This window comes from Phocoena phocoena, chromosome 4 (genome assembly GCF_963924675.1).
Source record: "Phocoena phocoena chromosome 4, mPhoPho1.1, whole genome shotgun sequence".
NCBI lineage: Eukaryota > Metazoa > Chordata > Mammalia > Artiodactyla > Phocoenidae > Phocoena > Phocoena phocoena.
The window spans coordinates 38,841,472-38,857,987 of NC_089222.1; the positions used below are offsets into that span (position 1 = coordinate 38,841,472).

General features: G+C 42.7%; 1 protein-coding gene and 1 non-coding gene across 3 annotated transcripts in view; both read right to left on the bottom strand.

Annotated features, from left to right (window-relative positions):
• VEPH1 (ventricular zone expressed PH domain containing 1) overlaps positions 1-16,516 on the bottom strand; it is a 209,713-nt gene that overhangs the window by 96,655 nt on the left and 96,542 nt on the right. For both annotated transcript variants that reach the window (XM_065876610.1, XM_065876609.1), the window contains exon 6: positions 15,190-15,410. In XM_065876610.1, coding sequence (XP_065732682.1) covers positions 15,190-15,410 — 221 coding nt within the window. The remainder of the gene's footprint in view (positions 1-15,189; positions 15,411-16,516) is intronic.
• On the bottom strand, positions 10,774-10,880 carry LOC136123008 (U6 spliceosomal RNA). The gene has a single exon (XR_010655890.1). It is a non-coding gene; the product is annotated as a U6 spliceosomal RNA (small nuclear RNA).

A 16,516-nucleotide genomic window follows, 5' to 3' on the forward strand; every position in this document is an offset into this window, starting at 1 on the left:
AATTATTAGAATAAGAACATTTCAAATGGACTATGTAAACTCATGGTTTTGTTATTTTAAGGAAATCAGTGGGACTCTTCCATTTTATGAAGCAAGAAAAATCTTTCTGAATTTTATTATGTTGGAGGAAAGAGGCTTTCCATGAATGACATTAATAGTTCCAAATATCTTGTATAGTAGAATTTATAAAACACTCTGTGGGTCATTAAAATTACCTCCTTTAAGGCAGGGGCTATTTGTGAAATAACTTTGTTACCTCTCTGAGGGCTACCAGTGGCTTAGATAGAGTAAGATCCCACAGACAAGCTGCAGAAATAGCTCACTGATGCTCACTGAGGTGCTGAATGATTAGAGAAAAGTAGTATGCATTTGTATTCCCTAACCTGCCTTCTAATATCGAGCCAGACTAGAGCTACTTTAATTTCAATTTAATAATCACTATCAATCATATAATTTGGGGTTAGGATTAATTCTTTCCTTATAAACACAAGGGTTAATAATCTCTAGGAATCCATTCACCAAGATGGCTTAAGAATTCTGTTGGTTGTCTGTGTGTATTTACTTGGTTTTCGTATTTTTCCTAGAGGTTGAGGGAAAGCGCCTCAAATTCACAGAAAAATCCTGGCTTTTTCAAACATATGGCTATTTTTCCATAAGGGCCAAAGTAAACCTGTCATATTTCTTAAGTTAGGGTGAGAAAATAAAATTTCGGTTTTCTTAGCGGCACTGCTATTTTAGGGAAAACCAATATAGAGGGGCTGCTGATGATTTTTTTTCAGTTACTTTCCACCTATTCTGGGGCCATGTCTGTGGTGGGCATTGTTGAAGGGTTGGATCCTGCAGCTTTTCTGACTGGCCCAGAGAGGGGTCCTGGCCTTGAGGGAGGGTTCCTAGTTTTGGGTCCTCAGGGGTTGGAGTCCTCCTGTTAGTCGAGCCCAGGGAGAGATGCTGAAGGTGAAAACTGGGAAGGAGAGTAGATCATACATTAAGTAATAGGACACTGTTTATTGTGTAATAAGCTATTTCTGAGAAAATTTAAATGCATTTTTAATATAACTTTTATAGGCTTCCTATGGTTTTGCATAGATAATGAAAAACTTATTTTCCATCCCATGATTGAGTGAAATATACATGAGTAGATTTCAAGAACCAGCGCATGGGAATAAATGCTCATCTTGAACACGTTTCCCTTTCTGACACACATAAGATACTGGCTGCCCACAAACACATGGGAGGTTTTTACGTCTTCTAGCCAGAAGATTCTAAAAGCTGAAGTTTTACTCCTATTCCAAATAAAATCAAGATAGTGCTGTCATTGGATGGTATTTTAAAAACCATCATGATTACAAAGGTTAATTTTAAAAGATCCTTCTCAAGATGAGAAATTTGGGGGCAGTATTTATTTTCTATCTATGTTAGTCCATGTATAGTCGCCAAACTAAAGTATTCCTCTGGCTCCTTGGAACCTAATCACATTTCAAAAATGAAAGATACCTTTATTTTTGAACTTTATTTTAGAAATTTCTATAGCTGGGATTATTAAAACTTAAAAATTTGTGAAGCACAAAGTATACCCCAATATGTATATATCAGATGTTGAGCATTAAACAAATTTTTAAATCTCAAAACATACAAGTTGTTAGAGGTATAGTTTCTTATGCATTTACTAGTTTTTCCTTTCTACATAAAGCTCTGGGTTATAACAACAGTTTAAATAATAGCATTTTCTTCCAAAAAACTTCAAATTTCACATGATTATAGTAAATCTCCCTCAATAATTTTATTGGATCAGTTTCTGATTTTTTTAAATAAAATTTTCTTACTTATGGATATCTTTTATTTCATGTCCTCTTCATACCAATTTCCCCATCTACAAAATGGAGATAATAACTATACTTAACTCATAGGGTTGTTGGGAAGCTGAAATGACAGAATCGGTGTGAAGCACTGTTCCTAGCACAAAACAGGAAGTCAGGAGATGTTAAATTTTATTATTATTATTAATTGTTATTATTATTATTACTCCTCTGGAAGCTTTATCTGTCCTTGTCTAGGCATTGTGTTAATGTAAAAAGAAAACACCAATGGCCTAGACGCAGGCAGATCAATATTCCATATCCTGGAAGGTACTGATGTCCCCTGGAGAATGCTACAGCATCAGACTTTAGGAGAGGACAGTCACTCAGCCCCCTTTCCCTGCCCCTGTCTCCAGTCACCAAGTGTGGGCTGTTAAGCACCATGGACTGTGTGAGTCAGAGCTCTCGTACCTGGGAGTATGCCTTCCTTCACCTTCAGATTGCCTTACAGCATCCCTGAGGGGACTCTGGGCATGAAAGAAGTTATGGGTTAACCCTAGACATCCGCTGACCCAAGAGGGTTAGGTCAGGTGCCTCTGGGGCAGGTTGCCAGGTATCCAGCCAAATGTGAATTTCAGATAAACAACAAATATTTTTTTTAGTATAGGTATGTCTCTAATGGGACATAGTAAAAAATGTATTGTACTATACTAAAATGATTATACTTATACTAAAAAATTATTTGTTCTTTACCTGAAATTTAACGGGATGTCTTGTATTTCTATTAGTTTCATCTGGCCACCCTATTCCTGGGTAAATCCCTGCTGCTCAGTGGGCAGGGAACTATAATGCTCATCCTTGTTCCCCTGTGCCTGGCACAGTGCTTGACACTCACAGGTACCTGAAGTGTTTGCAGAATAAATGAACTGAGACCACCTACATCTCTGAAGCCAGCCTGCTCCCTGCACCCACAAAAAACCCTCTGGAGGTCTACCAGATGTCTGTGAAGCACCGGCTGCTTCTCCTGGTCCTGGTCTCCCCCTACTCACAGGGAGGAGGGGATGGGGCAGTGTCGTTTGGTAAATATCAACTGTGGAGAGAAGCAAGGAGCAAGAGTAGCAGTGAAAAGAGGGATTTGCAAAGGACTAAATAAGTAAAGAAGCAACAATAAAATGTCTGGGCCAGAAAAGTAATCTCTAGATATGAGGCTGATGAGTGTTACTGATGAGTAGGTTTCTCACCACAAAGAATTTCTCTCTTATACACGATCTTTCTTGTTTTTATGATTTAGAGATTTTGTAACACAGGAGTCATGGGATAGGGGTGGTAATGAAGGGTCTCCAAGGTAGCCAAAGCCACAAGATGGACCAGAGAGAATTTTCTGTTACTGACCATCAATCCACCTGGATTTGTCACAGAGTTTTGCTGGCAGAGAATTAGGAGAAGTTTTTGTTCCAATAGGTTGAAAGGTCAGAAAATAGTAGGTAGAAGTTTGAATTTATAAAAAAAACTCACTGCTCTTTGACTTCTCTTGGTTTTTAAATTTAGTATAAATAGGAGAGAATTGTTCAAAAACAAAAATCTTTTAGAGAGAGAAACTCTGCATTCCTTTTAGAGCAAAGAAATGCATCACAAATGTGAAAGTATGGGTGGAGAGTGGAGGTCCCGGTCCTGTTTACATTTATTTGTGGGGGCCAGGGAGTTGGGCTCATGCAAGGGGGTTGTTATTTTTTTTTCCATTTGTTGCTTTTAACTCCAGAGGTAATTTTACAGAAATCTTTGTCAGAGTTCTATAATCCCCTAAATATTAACTTGGCTTTAACTCAACATGCCACATTACAAGAGGCTCAGATGATTTCCAGTCTGAACAGTTTTTGGTGTCTATTGCCAAGGTAAAGTTTGTCAAAGCATCTCTAGGGATACCCAGGAGGGGCAGGGGAAGTCCTAATTATCTCCCTCTTGTGTGAGCGGGACTCCCCCTTAGAAACGAATTGGTCCTTGGGCAGTTCACTGCTCTCACTAAGCTAGGAGATGAGACTATAAAGCTGACAGAGGTGGAGAGGTTGGCAGCCTCTCCTCCTGGCTCCTTAAATCAAAGAAAAATAATATTAGTTAACTTTTGATGAGCTTGGCTTATGATCCCATGCCCAGGATATGTATCCTGCAGAGTTGAGCTTGTTAGAGGAGAAGTAGGAGAATATGATGGACCAAATCCACATAGGAGTCCTAAATTCTTAGGATGTTATGTTCCCTACTCTTCAGCAGTTTCTTGGGTCATCAATCATCATAAGAATGACAGAGATGATCCCCCAGCTCCACGGCACTGTCATCTGTTTTGGAACTGAAATGAGTAATGCCTCTGGAAAAGCTAAAATTGAATACTAAGGGAAAGGACAATGTTGAATCCAAATTCTTGGTACTCTCTTCTGCCCCTGACTGCCTCAGTGCACAAGAGCAGAGACCAGCAGGTGCTCAGTTATATGGGCACCAGAACATAGAACTCGCTGAAATGAAATGACTCCATGGTTTATTTCATCCACAACAAGATTCTTTTTAGGGGCTTCGAAAGGAGAGCGTGGCTGGGAAATAGACTGAATATGGCCTTCCAGGGAAAAGATCTAGGTTTATGACTCCAATCTCCTGTTGGTGACAGGCAAACCTCTTTATGACTTTTCTGTTATCTAAAAATGGGATCAATGATACTGTATCACCAGATTGCTGAAAACATTATACAAGATAATGGATTTGACAGTGTAGCCCAATACAGAATGGGCATGAAAATGTCAAATGGTAAAACTCTAGGTGGCTACTGCCCAATGTGGACATTTGATACCGAAAGAAGGCAGCTTGTACAGGTGATACCAAACCTGGAAGATAAGCTTCTTCTTTTTCTAAGCTAGGAAAGACCATACAGTCCCTCCTACCTCTGCAGCATCCTAAAGACTATGGACTATAGGAGAGCGACCCTCCCTACTGTGTGAGCATAGAAGGACTGGGATATAGAAATGGTCGATTTTTAAAAAATCTCTGTACTTCAAGGATGAATTCTGAGCAATTGCAGGCATGGAGAGAGAACGTTCTGCTAATAGAACAAAAGTTTAAAAGTCCTGATACGAGGAAGTGATCACTCTAATACAGATGCTCAGTCATTTGTTCTCTTTTCATTAAACCAACACAAGAAGGAATGAGACACAGAAAAAGATCAGCAAAAAGTGCAAAGCCCCTGCCCTTGTTGCTTAAAGTGAGGCTGCTGGACCAGCAGGATCAGCATCACCTTAGAGGCTGTTGGAGATGCAGAGTCTTGGGCTCCATCCCAGACCTGCCGAATCAGAGTGTGCACTTTAACCCAATCCCCAGGTGTTCCAGTGCATATTCAAGTTTGAGAAGCACTGGCCCAGGCACTGAAAGAACAGAATCTTAAGCAGACCAGGGCAGAGGCACTTTCCCTTAATCAAGCAAAGCTGCCAGGGGTTTCACTAATTCTGTAGTGAGGTGAGACTTAATAAACTGTGTGTGGGACTTCTCTGGTGGCAGAGAGGTTAAGAATCCGCCTGCCAATGCAGGGGACATGGGTTCGACCCCTGGTCCGGGAAGATCCCACATGTCACGGAGCAACTAAACCTGCGCTCTAGAGCCCGTGCTCCGCAACAAGAAAAACCACCACAATGAGAAGTCCGCACACTGCAAAGAAGAGTGGCCCCCGCTCGCCACAACCAGAGAAAGCCCGCGCGCAGCAAGGAAGACCCAACGCAGCTAAGTAAATAAGTAAGTAAATAAATAACTGTGTGTTATTTGGAGTGTGGTAAACTGTATGCAGTTCCCTCACATTCCATAGCTTTATCCTTCTCAAGCCTTCCAGGGTCTTTATCAGTTCTGAGGTAAAGGTACCTTTTCACTTTTTGCCCCTGACAGATACTGGTTCAGATGGACCCGGAATCATCAGTCAAGGCTCCCGAGACTAGAATGGGCAAACCTGGTGAGCGGCAGCCTTACCAGAAGGCTGACAGATCCTAATAAATTGTCATCTGGATGTGGCACAAGTTACAAAAGCACTTTGAAAATTATAAGAGAGTACAAAAATGTAACATAGTAATGTCATCAGAACACTCTGAATCAGGAGTGAGAATTGTAGAGACAACACGCTCCTCCTTTTCTAGGCTAACTTTTTTTCTGGGAACGTGAGCAGGTAATGGGGGCTGGCCATGAGGATTAAGGGGAGGGTATCTGCCATGAAATGCAACCACTGGGCCTGAAGAGGGAAAAAGGTAAGACGTTGTCACTCACCATCGTTTAATACTGGAAGAGCAGGGCAATGGTTAGGTTATCCTTTTTGATACATCCCCTCATCCGGTCTGCCCATTCTACTAGTGAAGCAGGCCCTTTGCCATCTCCATTTCACAGATGGAGTAGCTGAGACACAGAGACGTCGACTAATTTACTGAAGATCAACTAGTAAACCCAGCATTAAACTCAAGTATCCACCTCCAGGGTTCACCCACTTCATACCCTCTTCCCCCTGCCTCTCAGTAGGTGTTTCCTTCAGTTTGCCTTTGACTCTACCACAGGAAGAAGCAATACATATTTTGGGACTGGTGATAGCACAGTAACCAACAAGAATTATTATATGCTAATGCCGCCGAGTAACATCCTGTGGGAACACACCAGAATGGAGTTGACATATAATCACTGAGCAACCCTTCACAGAGGTCTGAAAAATAAATTCTGGTGTCCCCTTTAACAAAAACTGAAAGGTGTTCAAAACTCAGGAAACAGCATGCAAATAGCAACTTCAGAGTTCAATTATGATGGATACCAAAAAGGAACAGGGAGCTTTTGGGGAATGAAAATAGCAAACAGCTGGGTCATCAGGGTCAAGTAGAACTGTTTTTCTTTTTGTTTGTTTGGGTTTTTTTGCGGTACGCGGGCCTCTCACTGTCGTGGCCTCTCCCGTTGCGGAGCATAGGCTCCGGACCCACAGGCTCAGCGGCTATGGCTCACGGGCCCAGCCGCTCTGCGGCACGTGGGATCTTCCCGGACCAGGGCACGAACCTGTGTCCCCTGCATCGGCAGGCGGACTCTCAACCACTGCGCCACCAGGGAAGCCCAAGTAGAACTGTTTTATCCTCAGCGGTCACCCCTCCCACAAGGGGCCGTCTAGGGTCAAGTCCCTCTCACCTCTCCTCCCACAGCACAGGTTCTCCTTTCCTCCAGACTAAAGCTCTGCTGTTCCCTGTCTTGTTTGAAAGGGAAAGCCAAACCACAGAAGCCTGATGAAAAGCTATTTTCTCTTGTGTGTCCTGTGTTTTGAACACAGCTGTGAAACAGGAAAGGGGCCTGGTCCCCCCGGCAAAGGTGTGACTGTGCTGCTCACACTCCGGGCAGGGCTGTCCACACTGGCAGAGCCAGCCCCTCTGCGGCCTTGTGCTCCCTGGGGCTGCTTCATGGGCTCCAAAGCTGGTAATGCTGTCTCCCACCTACCTCTCTTGCTGATAAATGAATTCCTGAAATACCTTTCCAGACCTTCACATCACCATAAATGCTGCTTTAAGGAAGGACAAATGGTGGAAGTAAATGAACAGCAGATGGAACGTAAATGGTACCACATGACAGACTTAACTTCTTCAGTAAGAAGAGGGGCAAAAAACCGAAGCCCTTCCTTCCCTACACATGGAGGAGTAACAAGAACCACAGCTACTGCCACAAATGGTTGTTCCAATTTTCTTTTTATACAAGTGACCACCCTAGACCTCCCTAGATTGAAAACATATACATGTTTTTTATGAAAACTCTGGTTACCTTGGTGGGGTGAAATAGCATTCAGCTTTTCCTAAGCAGGGGGCAACACTGACCAGAACATCACATGTTTTTAATTATGGTCCTGAACCTCCTTATGTGCATTTTTTGAGCCAACAGTTGCTCTCAAAGAATCAATTTCTCTTTGTATAAACATGTCTTGCCTAAAAAGTGGGCAAGACATGTTTGTAAGCACTTTTAAGACTTGTAAGTCTTGTAAGCACTTTTAAGACTCTATTTTCCTTCCACAGTGCATAGGCTATGAATATTAGCTCTGTCGAGTTTGGGGGAGACTGGAGGGTAAACAGAAAGATGCCTAGCACTTCAGTGCAGGACTTCAGGTGTGGAGGAGTGGAGAGGCAATGTGAGCTGTAGCAGGGCAAAAGAGAAGGTCACCATGGGCATGGGTGGGTGGGGAAGACCTCCTGGGGAAGGGATACCAAACTGGAGTCCTGGATAAGAGCAGCCTTCAGTGGGAAGAGAGGCACAAACAAGGCATTCTATTGTTAGGAGGTAATAATAAAGGTTAGTGTGGTATCACTTTGGGGAGGAACAGGCAAGTCACCCCTGACATTCCTTTAAAATTCCTTTATTAATGAAGTACTGTGAACACTGTAAATCTTGTACACACTACAATTTGAGATACACTGGACTACACTAAAGGAAGAAATGAAAGAAAACTCTATGAGCTGATGTCTGGGCATTTACACTATTGCCCCTCGAAGAACTACCATGAACCTAGAGGTGAGTAGGGGCTGGGTAAAGAATTTTACTTTGGGGACTTCCCTGGTGGCATAGTGGTTAAGAATCCACCTGCCAATGCAGGGGACACAGGTTCGATCGAACCCTGGTCCGGGAAGATCCCACGTGTCGTGGGGCAACTAAGCCCGTGCTCCACAACTACTGAGCCTGTGCTCTAGAGCCCGCAAGCCACAACTACTGAGCCCGTGCGCCTAGAGCCCGTGCTCTGCAACAAGAGAAGCCACTGCGATGAGAAGCCGGAGCACTGCAACGAAGAGTAGCCCCCGCTCGACGCAACTAGAGAAAGCCTGCACACAGCAAGGAAGACTCAACGCATCCAAAAAAAAAAAAAAGAATTTTACTTTGTTCTTGCCCATCCACAAAGTCTTCTCCACTATGCTTTAGTATGAAGCCTCTGTAATCCTAATATATATTAAAAGGTGTTGTTGTTGTGACGATGTAACAATATAACATAGTAAAAGCTCCCAGACCTGAACCCATCACATGGTAGGAGCTGGTTAAAAGCTTGATCAGACCCAGAAACATGGCCTTCTCTGAAAAGCTGGAGAGAAGAACCTGGCTCCCTGCTCTCTGCAGTTTGGCTGTGGACTCGGTAAAGAGCCATCACTCCTAAACTCTTGGGCTGTGCCTTCAGAGACTGTGTATCACACCAGGGTTGGGTTCTGATGTGATTCCCAGATGTCAAGATGGGAACTCTGGAATGACAGGTTGCAAAGGGTCTCACAGTTGGAAAAGGGTCTCTGCAGTCCATGTTGCTTTGCTATACATTCCAGACACACATTGACTCAAATCCCCTGTTCCACCCTGTCATCCACTTCTTTGATGTTCAATGCATGAAATTTAGAATAAAACAAAACTCTGGGGTGACTCCAAGGAGGGGAGATGTCCTGGAGTCCTTTCCTTGTGAACATAATCTCCTTATTCTATCTTCCCTTCATTCTCTCCCACATACTGTTGTTTCATTTCCTTCCCTCCACTGTGTCACTGCTTTCCATTTACAGGTTTCCCCCGCTATCTGAGCATTCCTATGAAGCCTTTCCTAAGCTGAAATGGGTATAAGGTGAAGAAGCAATTACCTCTTTGGATTTCTTTCTGTTAGCAAAAACAGATACAATTGGCCCTCCATATCCCCCCATCCACACCCTCAGATTCAACCAACCACAGAATGAATTCTGAATTTTGATCTGCAATTGGTTGAAACTGAGGATGTGGAATTAGCCTATACAGGGGCCAACTGCGCTACACCATTTTATAAAAGGGACTCGAGGATCGATGGATTGATGGCTTTTGGTATCCGAGGGGTCCTGGAATCAAGACGACTGTACTAATGTAGGTCTTCCCTCAAAGCAAAGGAGCGTAAAGTGAACTTTTGAAAAGTGAGGGATACCTGTATCCCGAAATCAGATTTAAACCTACCGAATAGGTTTTGACTATATTTTACCTTCCATTGCCTACCCCTCACCTCCCACCTGATTCTTAAAAACAAAGAATAAACACAGTCTCATCACTACTATCACCATCACCACCAAAACAACCAAAGAACATACACCCATTTAATCAAGCCAGAGGTTAATGCTTTGTGTTAAAACTTTTCTTAAAGGTAACTTTCTCCCCCATGACTTTGATGGCTTTGGCTAGGGTGTGAAAGCTGGATCTGAGGGAACTGTGACCCCCCCACCACCACCCAGGCCTGGGACTTAGGGCTGTGCCAGGTGCCCTTTCTCCTTTCCCTCTGCTTTCCCCTTGTGCCTTCTTCCTGGCCCCTCTTTCTCCCTACCTTTTTCTCATTTTTCCTATTTACCCCCCCACCCCTGCTTTCTTTTCACAATATCCATCCTTCAAACTTTCCATCCCTAGTTGGGGCCAAGCCTAACCTCCTACTAAGACCACCAGTGACAAACTGTCCCCAATTCTGTGGTCCCTGGCACCACAAGCATTGGCAAAGGCGTCTTCTAGTCCAAGGATCACTGACTGCTCAGCCAGCACACAGCTGCCAGGAGCCACCTTCTCTTTCCCCAGCTTCCCATGGGTCCCAGCAAGCAAATGGTTCAATGGTTAGTGGCCACCCAGCAGGCTACTTAGGGCTCATACAGTTGTGAAAGGTATAGAGCTTTTCTCCTATCTTGACACCCTCTCTTTTTTATTTTTAAAAATGTTTGAATTAATTTTTATTGCAGTACAGTTGATTTACAATGTTGTGTTAGTTTCTGCTGTACAGCAAAGTGAATCAGTTATACACATACATATATCCACTCTTTTTCAGATTCTTTTCCCATATAGGTCATTACAGAGTATTGACTAGAGTTCCCTGTGCTATACAGCAGGTCTTATCAGTTATCTATTTTACATGTAGTAGTGCATATATGTCAATCCCAATCTCCCAGTTTTTCCCTCCCACCCCTTCCCCCTTGGTAACTGTAAGAAAAATAGAGAACGCTTCACGAATTTGCATGTCATCCTTGAGTAGGGACCATACTAACCTTCTCTGTATCGTTCCAATTTTAGCATATGTGCTGCCAAAGCAAGCACCACCCTCTCTTTTTTAATCCACAATTGCTGTTATCTTTCTTTTGCTTCTCCAGAATTAATTTCAAAATCTAAATGTTTTGCATGGCTGTCCTGTTAGTCAGCCTCCGGTGGTTTATTATTTAGATAAAAACATTCATCCTGAAATACAGGAACAGGAAAAGTGCAAGTGTGCTTACCTGGTGCATCAAATAAAAAATCACCCGATTAATTCAGTCATTTGGTGCAAAGGAGGCTCCCGTCTCCTCCAGTTTTTCATTCTCTCTAGGATGCTAATTGTTTTTCTTTTGATAGTCTTGTAATTTTGGCCTGAAGTCTAAAATCTGGCCTGTTGGGCTATGTGTCAGATTTGTAAATTAGATGACATCTGTTTTGAATTTAATCCATCTTTAATTTTCTTTTGAGCTCTCTTCCCTTATTCATTTCCCCTTCAATTGTAAGGATCAGACTTTGCTGGATGCTTTAGACAAAAGTGTGGACCTTTCTGCTTTGTGGGGCACAGATTAAAATTACTGAAGCTAAATGGTCACAATGAAGGCTATTCAGAGAAAAGATGTGGGGAAAGAAGCCTAGCAACCATCCTAGAGAGGATGAGCAGCTAATACAAAAGCCTGGCTGTCCACACCAGCCTTTTTGAGATTCCCACCGAATACTTACAATCGATTAGAAGGAGACTGACAGAGAGGGTTGAAACGGGTGAAGTATTTTGAACTGAGAGAGGCTGAGGTGGTGGCAATGGTGGTGGTGGTGGTGTATGTGAAGGGAGTGGTGACCTTTCATCTCTTCACATTTAATTTTTTCTTTGTTTTTTCCCCTCAGAAAAATAATAAACGGAGGAGAAATGCATTTTCCCAATGCAGACTCATATTTTGACAGTGAGACCTCATTTTTTTCTCCTGTCTACATATCTCCTAAATTCTTCTTTTCATGTGGAAGTTGTTTATTGCTAATTGGACTGGGCCTGCTTATTAAGAATCATTTTTCCTGTCAGAATGCCTAATGTGACACCCTTGTATAACATGTTTCTCCTTTATACAAACCCTTTTTCACACATATAATCTCATGGAGAGTCAACTGGCCTCTTGAAACTTTGCTTGTGTAGAGGCAAGAAAGAATGGATAGACTGCTGGCCAGAATACGTGCCCGAGCTTTCACATCTGACGCACACACCGGTCACCACTGGAAGAAGAAATGAGCAGGCTAGCTGAGCACAGAATGTAAGGTGGCTCCCCCGAACACCAGCTGTAGAAGCTCTAAACTGAAGTTCCCCACATCATGAAAATTGGTCAACAGTGACTTTGTGCTTGCACACAGATGACAAATCATCCCTTCGTGATGCTGGCTTTGGATTTTTTGGATGCTGCCATGTGTAGGCTGCTGCTAGGCAGGTCATGGGGTCTGTGTAAATGCTGTTTTTAAATGGAATACGTAAATAGCAGTGGTTCTCAACTGGGGGTGATTTTTGTCTCTAAGGGGACATTTAGCAGCGTCTGGAGACATTTTTGGTTGTCACAGCTGAGGGGGAGGGTTGCTACTAGCATCTGGTGGGCAGAGGCTGGGGAAGCTCGTAAGTACTGTAGAATGCACAGAACAGCTCCACAACCAAGAATTATCTAGCCCAAATGTCAAGAGCACCAAAATTAGAAACCCTGGTATTATAGGCATCTATACTAGACATTGAACCAGGTAGCAACAGATTTTTATATGCTCAATCAAAACTATGGTGTTGAGAGAAAAGGGCACTTGCTATCTGGCTTCCTCAGATGAACAGCTATTGCTGACTTTGATGACCATCTTGGGCATAAAATATTCTCTGTGTGGAGTGGGCCAAGAGGTCCTCCAGATGGGCTCCCCTCCTGCTACGTCTTTTCTCGGTTTTCAGCATCCTCTTCCATATGTATGTGGTCACTCAAGATAGATATCTTTGGGTTTTCATTCACTCTCCTCCCCTTCTCCTCACCCTACCTCTCACCAATAATCGATTCTTCCTAATTCCAAGCTCTCTCACTATAAAGATCTGTCCTGACTTCTTAGGTTCCCCACCTCTGATTTAGCCCAGGCCTCGTACACCATGGAGGGAGCCTACTGCTAAGCCCCCAGTAATAGCATCCTGGTCACTCTCTCTCTTGCCAGCCTGCAGCTCCAGCCAAATCCATTCAGGGCTCCAGCACGTCAGCCACTTCCTCATCCACCTAGTCCTTTAGTGAAGAAATATTTATTGAGTGCCCACTATCTGCTAATTACTGTGCTAGGAGCAGAGTTCATTCCCTGGATTAAAATCTTTCCAAGCCGCCATGTTGCTTACAGGACAAACTCCTTGCTTCTCTGAGAATCTGCCTTTGACCTAACTTTTCAGTTTACTCTCCCACCCTCCACTGATGTATTCACTCCAGCCACGATGAACGAATTGCTTTTCGTTCGTCTGGGTCACACACTCTTAAGCTCTTTTATCTTTGCACGTGAGGAGTGTCCTTCCTGTTTGGAGTATCCTTTCGATGCTTATCTGGGGAACTTTCATTCATACTGTGCAACTTAATCTGGTACCTACGCAGATGCCTGGCACAGGGAAGCTACTCAATAAACATGGAATGAACTTAAATTTCACCTTCTTTGTGGAACATTCTTCATTTCCCTGGCTGTATGTCTCTCATGCCTGCTATACGCACTTCCATTAACCCCATCACATGCACTGACTGTGAAACCTTTGAGGAACGGTGTTTTATGTCTTACGTTTTGTTTTATATCTCTTGGGACCTCCAGGCTCTGTGCCATGCTGGACATAAAGTGGACCCTTGTGACTAAATGTTCACTATTTTGTAAGGATGGCTTCTCGTGTTTTTGGAATGCTGTTTCAGACTGAAAATGATATGCATCATTTGTTAGCCCCAAAACTCACAAAATCTGATGCTAGTCTCAAATGTGCCCTGCCCCTTCTCCATAAATGAATACCTTCCAGTGCATAGGATCTGAAATTTGAGTCCATCTTTTATCACTTAGTTACTGTGTAACCTTGGGAAGAGATTTAACCAGTCTCTGAGCCTTTGTTTCTTCTTCTATAAAATAGGAATGATGATAATTGCCCTTCTTACCCCTTAGGGTGATCATGAGAATCAAATGAGATGATGAATTTGAAAGTACTTTGTAATTTCTAAGGTCATAAAACTTTCCAAGTGCCTCCTCATTCAAAATGTAGCAAAACATAATAAAACCCCTCCCTCAATCTTGCATGGTCTTTATTTTTTTCCACAAACTTCTTGAAAGGACCAGATTTGTTTATTGTATCTATCCTCTCCCTTCAACCCCAGGCATCCTGTTTTATGTCCAGCCATACCACTGGCAGCTCACTCACTACAATCATCAATAATTTTCTAATTGCTAATATCTGTGGGCACTTTTCTGTCCTTCCTTCCTTTGACCTGACTCCAGTCTGCCTCTGCCTGAGATGTTCTCTGCACTGGGGCCAGAGTGAGCTTCCTGAAACATGGGTTCTGATCATCTCCTAACATGTAAAAACCCACCATGATTCCTCACAGCCTCCAGGATAAAATTCAAACTCCTTAAGAAGGTCTGTCATGTCCTGCATCATCTGGTCCCTGCCTACCACTTCATCAGTGTTACCTAATGTCGCTCTCCTTATTACACACATCCTAGCCAGACAAAATGACTTCTGTTTCCAGAAAGTGCTGTGCTCTTTCACATGCTGCCCCAAAGCCAGCCTGGTACAATCTGGTCATCTTTCAAGACTTGGTTCAAAATATCACCTCTTTTGGGAAGCATTCCCTGATCTCAGCTTCCCATTCCTCTCCATTCCATGAATAAGTAGGTACCCCCATCTCTGTGTTCCCCAAACTCCTTGACAGCATCATAATCAGCATAATCTTCCCACTGTTCTCTAATTACCCACTCAATATTTACCTCCTCGCTAGACAATGAGCTCTTTGGGTAAAGGAACATGTTTTATCTCTCAATACGTCTAGCTTTTGGCAGGGTTCCTGGTACAGAGTAAGCAACTGTTAAATGCTTGTTAAATAAATAAACGAGTTCTACAAACATTATTATTTGCACTACATTCTTATTCCCTTACCGTATTTTTTACACTTTTTTTAGGATTGTTTTGGTTACATTCTGGTTTTCACAGATTTAGAAAAAATTCTGGCAAATGTCATAATTTATTCAGAAGTTACTCTATGTTGAGATAGTGAGTTTGGCTTTCTTTGGGAACTTTTATGCTTACAAAAGAAAACATAGCCTTTTGTACTATGTCTCAGTGGGTTTACAACAGATCCTGAGGTACCCAGGGATCCCTGCTCACCTGTCACTTCTGGCCTTGGTGGTTTCCAGTTGTCGCGTAAGGAGCTTGGCAATGGCAGTGAAGCTGTTGCTCATGCGGAAGATGTCTCTGCTCTGAGGGCCCAGGATGGAGGAGAAGGTGTCCGTGATGCTCTTAATCTCCAAGAGGAGAATATGGTGAAACGAGTGCTCCATGCTGGCCAGCTGACTCACCAGGAACGGCAAGCAGCTCCTGGCTCTCTCCTGCCAAGAACAATGGAGAACGTGTATAACTGTTGGCGGCGATGGAAACTGCTGCAGCCACTATGGAAAATAGTACGGCAGTTCCTCTGAAAATAGAACTACCCTGTGATCCAGTAATCCTACTTCTGGGAATCTATCCAAAGGAAACGAAGTCATTATCTCTAAGAGATATCTGCACTGCCATGTTCATAGAAGTATTATGTACAACAGCCAAGACATGGAAGCAACCTAAGTGTTCATTGACAGACGAATGGATAAAGACAATGTGGCATATATATATAGAATGAAAAGTTATTCAGCCACAAAAAAGAAGGAAATCCTGCCATTTGTGATTACATGGATGAATCTGGAGGGCATTATGCTAAATGAAACAAGCCAGACAGAGAAAGACAAATACTTTATGGTATCTCTTATGTGTAGAATCTAAAAAAAGAAGTCAAACCCAAGAAACAGAGGCTAGAAAAGTGGTTGCCAAGGACCATTGGGGGGGGGGGAATAGGGAAAAGTTGGTAAAGTGTATAAACATTCAGTTATAAGATGAATAGGGTCTGAGGATCTAATATATAACATAGTGACCATAGTTGATAACACTGTATCATGTAATTGAAATTTGCTAAAACATACGGGATAATGGATGGGTTAATTAACTTGATAGGGGGAATCCTTTCACAATGTATATGTATATCAAATCATTTGTTGTACACTTTAAATATCTTATAATTTTACTTGTCAATTATACCTTAACAAAGCTGGGGTGGTGGTGGTGGGGAAGAACGATGAAGAATTAAGGTCTATATTTAAAAAGAAAAGTCAGAGTCCCATGACCTGCAGATGACAATTCTATGGGGAGTTTACTTAGAGAGCTAGCCGAAGCTAACAATGTTTCATTCATAATGCCTCTTAATTGGCTTCTTTGAGGTTTTTTTTCCTGATTTCCAAGACAATTTTAAAAAAATAAATAAAACCTTTTTCCTGTTACTCCTTTCTTAAAAATATGTAGTCTCATGAGCCTATCTTGCCAGGTCCAAATCTCTCAACCATCATTAATGATCTGACCCCCACATTCACCCTTCCCAACTCTGGTTCCTCCTTGGGCCAAGCCTCTA